At 46.0% G+C, this 6000-nt stretch overlaps 1 protein-coding gene across 1 annotated transcript in view; it reads left to right on the plus strand.

Moving 5' to 3' along the window:
• The window catches only part of MED10 (mediator complex subunit 10), a 29284-nt gene extending 23701 nt beyond the window's left edge, over positions 1-5583 (plus strand). Inside the window, exon 4 of the mRNA XM_032957526.2 lies at positions 3140-5583. Coding sequence (XP_032813417.1) covers positions 3140-3238 — 99 coding nt within the window. The 3' untranslated portion in view covers positions 3239-5583. The remainder of the gene's footprint in view (positions 1-3139) is intronic.
• Positions 5584-6000: the final 417 nt, after the last annotated feature.

Here is a 6000-nt window from a genome sequence, read left to right on the forward strand (position 1 = left end):
GCATTAGCATACAATTTGCATAAATCGTAAAAAATCTTGTTCTCGGCCACATGGTTCAACTCGTATATCGCGAGCATGAAAATCGGTTTTAATCAATTAATCGATGCATTATTACACGCCTGCTGTTTATATAATGGATGCGGAATGCACGTATTTTATTATTTTATTGAGCTCTTCGGTCGAACTCCAGGGTCTGTGGGAGCGGACCTTAGAGGGTCAGTGTCGACTCATCCACAGCACCGGAGAAAGGAAATATTCCCGACAGAGGGTGGGAAGTGATGGAGAGCTGCGACTAATTTTTTTTTAATGCTCAAACTGTATGGAAAATGGATCGGTGTGCTAAGTGTCTGACGCCATGGCAGCCTTTGACATTGGAATGGGTCAGATCACAGCGGTGTCCATGCGGACAATCCGATGAGATCTGCTTGGCTCTTTCGGTAAAGTCACCACGTAGAATGAGAAGAAAACAATAAAACAAAATAAGACAATAAAATTATCACGACGTTTCGGCCACAACACAAGTAGCCTTCTTCAGGAGAAGGAACAGAACTGTCGGGACGACATTTGAAGCGCTGTCGTCCCGACAGTTCTGTTCCTTCACCTGAAGAAGGCTACTTGTGTTGTGGCCGAAACGTCGTGAGAATTTTATTGTCTTATTTTGTTTTATTGTTTTCTTCTCATTCTACGTGGTGACTTTACCGAAAGAACCAAGAAGATGAATCCTTGCAGTCACGAAAGCTTTAAATCGAAATCCGATGAGAGTCACCGTGGTGACGAGATATTAACTACCTCTTCTGGTATACAGGAGGTCGTGGGTTTTATCACGACACTGACGCCTGCTGTATATTTGGAGTTTGCATGCGTTTAAGAGTATTTGGCTGCTATTATTTTCCACGTGATAAGCCACTTCGTTGGGGCCATCATTTGTTTCCAGGTCGCTTCCGACACAGGGCTATTTAGCCGAGTGGGTAAACAATAGAAATAGATGAAAACAAATCCTCTCTGTTTCCACCACACAGTCGGCCATGGGTTTGAAGTCCGCCTTTTGTCAGTAATTTCACACCACAGCTCTCATCTGCACTCCGCCCAAACACTGACTGTCCTCTGCTTAATCACAGTCCAGTGATTCGTTTCACCAAGCCATGGGAGTTAAAAGGGACAATCGTCGTGATTGTAGCAATTATGGCCGAGGCTAGCAGGAGAATATGAAAACAATTCCGCCTGGAGGCCTCACTATGCACCTCCTCCCCACCCCCGCCCGCCAGAGGAAGCTGGGCTTCAGGTCGATTAACGCAAAGCATTGCTATTGCCCTTATCCACCGTATATATGTGTGTGTGTGCTTGCCACGCATACTATGTATGGGCAAGAGTTAAACTCGGCCTGTCTCTAATCATTAACATGTTAACGTTTGATGTGGATCCAGGCTCCCCAAATCCCTAATCTCTAAAACCTTGGGCGATGATGAATGCTGCAGATGATTATGGTGATACTGTTCCACCACGGAGTGTCCGTTAACTCTGTAATATATATATCACACGATCGAGATGCATCCCTTTTAATCCGGTGCTTTTGAAGGTAGGATCGGTGGGTCAAATTGAGGACACGACATGGGGGGAGATGCCCCATGTGCAGAGCTGTGTAGTCGCCGCTATGGGAAGCTGTAATAGCAACTAGGTGTCTGACTTAAGGTGGATGGAATTGCGAGTGCAATCTCTTCACGTGGAGCTTTTCTCTGGGCACCAAGTTTACTACACGTACGCAAAAATGTTAAACGAGGATTTGGTTGACGGTTCATAATACGACACCCACCCCACCTTATATTTAGCTTACCCTACATCAACCCAAACATTAAACAGGAAGTATGTTGAATGCAAAATGTCATTAAAATTTGCTCGTATTAAATATAACTTGAAAAAAACGTATGTCTTTGGGATCAGTTTCAAAGGCAATGCGGATATTGTCAAAGCACGTTTGTATGTTTTACCACAAGCATGTGTGGTTCATGCAGACTTGATTCCTTGCAATAAGTGTATATTTGGTGTTTGAACATCTTAACACCACCTGTATTATTGCTGGAAAGGGTAAAGCCTATTCTTTTTTCATTTGATGCAGATGCACAACACCAGTGGGTTTGCTCTACCCTGCTCCATTTGTAAAAAAAAAAAGAGCTTCATAGCTCATCGGATTCCTCCAGTCTAAATAAAGTTTCAGATTCTGGTCTATCAATTTTTAGCCACCTCTTCGTTGCTGAGCTCTGTACCCACTGTGCTGTAAACACCAAAGGTGAGAACAGTTGGTGATAGGAGAGAGGAGAGAGGGAGTAGGCTGCTGGGGGGGTGAAGCACGCTGGCAAACCAGACCTTGTCACATGGCCCTATCCCTGACCCTAACACCACCGTTGCCACTTCACCCAACTTCCTTTTCACCTTTTCTTCACTTTTCACCTTCACAGTACTACCTGGCTGTATGCTTAAAAGAGCAATGTTTCCTGGAAGAACAACAGCAACGACAACTTGCATTTATATTCCACTCATCATGTAACCAATGTCTCGAGCAGGGGTCTGCAATCTTTGAAAGAAGAAGATACTTTTTTAGTCTTTGACCAAACTAGTTTGAGAGCCACATCACTCACACATCCACGTGTATACATACACAAACACAGCAGCAGCTGTACAGCAGATCACACATTCTGGCTTAAGTAAACAAAATAGGTGATGGAATAAACTTCAACTATTTAGTTTTTTCCCCCCCCCTCTTAGTTATTCTTTAAAAACACAGTTTGACCGTAGATTTTGTTGTCACCAAGACACTCCGTAGTGAACCATTCCCTGCCATATTTAATCTATCTTTACGTTAAATAATATTTAGGATTTAAACTTTTTTTTTTATTATTGGCTTCCCGCAAGGGGGCAACCGAAGAGCCGCAAGGAGGAAGCCAAAGGGCCACCGCATGTGGACTCGGGAGCCGCAGATTGACGACCCCTGGTCTAGAGTGCAGTGCTTGGCCTATGGGGGGGGGGGGGACACCCCCTATTGGCAGCTGTCCCCTAATAGTCTGACGGCAGGGCGTGGTACGGTGAGCGAAAGCTGCACTGGCTGACGGCGGCGCGTCGCCCTGCAACCGCGTGTCTTTTACAGAAATTCCGGAGCCAGCTGATCGCCGAGCTCAGCCGCGTCTTCCCCGAAGAGATGAACAAGTACAAGGCGCTCCGTGGCGAGGACGGGTCCGCGACGTAAGCCCAGCCCAAGATGCCTCGTTCCCTCGTCTGCTTCCCATGCAGTACCACGGTCCCGCCTGGAAACAGCCACGGATGCATCTTCACTTTCCCCCGCCCCAACAAAAGAAGGCAGATTCCACAAAGAGCCATACGGACTGTTGGTGCAACTGCTGTTGGTAATCGCCTATTTTGACCAGCCTAGCACATAATAGGGCGGTGTAGCGAGGACCACGTCTGGCCGCCTTTGTCTCCCCATTGCCGATGTTTACACACAACATTTAATAATTTTTAAGTTGAGTAGGCCTAAGCGGAGGTCCAAGACAGCAACATCTTCTACTTGCCACTGATGTTTGCCATGGCTGATGTTCAACTTGGGTTGCTGATTTCATAGCGTAGTCCGCTAAAATGAATAATCTCTGCCCACGTTGAAATGCTCACACATGCACATTTACACAGGCACACGTGGTTTCCGGGTCTGTGGCCCGAGTTCAGAATGACTTTCACAATAAAAAAAATTGCCGACGCTAAGACTTGTGCTAGCTCCGTATGGGATTTACACGAAAGATATGGCATGGGTTCTGGGAGAACTTGGGAGTGTTTGAGACTCCCCATTGCTCATGTTCCACACTCGCGTGTGATCTCGCGCACAGACACGGCCAAATATCCCCCGTGTAGGCTGAGCAGACTGTTGGGGCAAGTGCTGTAAGCGAGCACCAATGAAGGCCTGCATATTACACGAGGGGGTGGGTGGCCAGCACCGCGCCCGGCCGCCTTTGTCTCCCCAATGGCAATGTTTACACCGCACCGGGTCCTCATTTGAGGCTGAGTCGACCTAGGAGAGCGTCACGGGTGTTGGCCGTGAGCGGAAATCGAACTCCCGCTCATGGCCAATTGCTGCGCTACCGCCCCCACACACACACAGACTCGCTGTTACACACACACAGACTCGCTGTTACACACACACAGACTCGCTGTTACACACACACAGACTCACTGTGACACACACACACACACTCGCTGTTACACACAGACTCCCTGTGACACACAGACTCGCTGTTACACACACACAGACTCGCTGTGACACACACGCACGTGGCAGTATGACGATGTCGTTGCAAGTGACTGCTGTCTGTTGGAAAGAACAACCTCCGGCGACTATGAAAAATCAACACAAAGCAAGGCCACTTTGTGCTGAATAGCAAAGGGGTTTTTTTATGCTCGTTTAGCTTTTGTAGATATATCATCGGTGTTCCTGCAGAGAAGTGATGTAGCCCCCCCTCCCCCCATTAGGCTCCGGTCAGCACAATGTGAAACACGCTATCAACTCGGCAGCCTTCAGGCTCTGCCAGTTCCGATTTCATGCGAGCTGCGCAGCTTCGAGGATGAGCCCTTATCCTTAACATCTCAAGACACAATTGCGGCATTAGGGGCATGACGAGGCTTATCGACAGTCTAAAAACCATGAACCAAAAAAAATCACTAAACCATAGCTGTGGTTTGCTGAAAAAAATGTGAAATGGTCACACGAGGCTGCTGTATCAACTGGGGTAATAATTTCTGTGTAGATATTAAATTGCAACGTCCGTTTGGCTGCAAGAATTCTGTGGTTGTGCCTCATTATTTAAGTTGTATAATAAAAACATTTGACCGAGATGATCCTGTAATTTTTTCACTCAAACCTTAATGAAATAAAAAAATATTCTACTTGTAAAAAATGTTTACGTAACGTTTATTGAACTTGTCTTCAATGCGCTGCAAAATAATCTTGCACGATTACATTAAATCAATAATCTGGGATGGATTAAGTGGGTTGTAACGTGATGGTGGTTAACAGTCGTGGTTAGCCGTCACGGGTATTTTGATGTAAAACACTACACCTACAAATTAGCTCTGCATCAAAATTCAAGCTCCGTTTCCCTCCGCTTTGCTCAGTGCATGCTTCATTGTTTGGAAGGTCTGTGATGTGCTGTCTGTGTGCGAGAGATACTCGTTATGCTCATTGCCGCATGTAGAGTAATGCTCTCGTCAATGTGTAACCATTTGTATCGTGTATTCATTCACACATTCAAATGCCACATTTTTGTACGTGTGCAGATTTAGCAGGAGGATTATATCAACAATAGAATCGATGTTAACAACTATTGGTTTAATGATTCTCACCCCCTTGTCAAATTGATGATTTATCACGGCTCAGAGTTGATATTTAATTCAAGCATTGATTTTTTTTTCCCTCCTATTTTTACCGTCGCTTATTCCGAGATTTTTCTCTCTCACAATATTGCTTTGCTACGAGTTTTAATGTAACTGCAAAACGGTTGCACGTAACCTTAAATAAACGAAGGCGATTATTCGCTCACGATTTTAGCGCAGTTATTGAGTCGTTATGACATCGTCACGTGCTTGTGAAGGTCATAAGAATAGCGAAATGCTTCCAGTTAAAATGAATTATTTCAATGCCACTGTTTAAGTCCTTTGTTTCAGTTTATTACCCTGTGAGCTAAGAAACTCTTAAGTCGGGTTTTTATGAGAAGTTAATCGCCAAACTCTGAAGGGATAATGAACCGAGTTGATCCCAAGCAGGGACAACTGCTGGGGTGTGAGCGCTCCGATGGTGGGGTGTGAGCGCTGTCACGTTGTGGTGTGAGCGCTCCCACGTTGGGGTGTGAGCGCTGTCACGTTGTGGTGTGAGCGCTGTCACGTTGTGGTGTGAGCGCTGTCACGTTGGGGTGTGAGCGCTGTCACGTTGTGGTGTGAGCGCTGTCACGTTGTGGTGTGAGCGCT

The sequence above is a fragment of the Petromyzon marinus genome, chromosome 20, assembly GCF_048934315.1.
Source record: "Petromyzon marinus isolate PM22_M1 ecotype Great Lakes invasive population chromosome 20, UKy_Petmar_22M1.pri1.0, whole genome shotgun sequence".
NCBI lineage: Eukaryota > Metazoa > Chordata > Hyperoartia > Petromyzontiformes > Petromyzontidae > Petromyzon > Petromyzon marinus.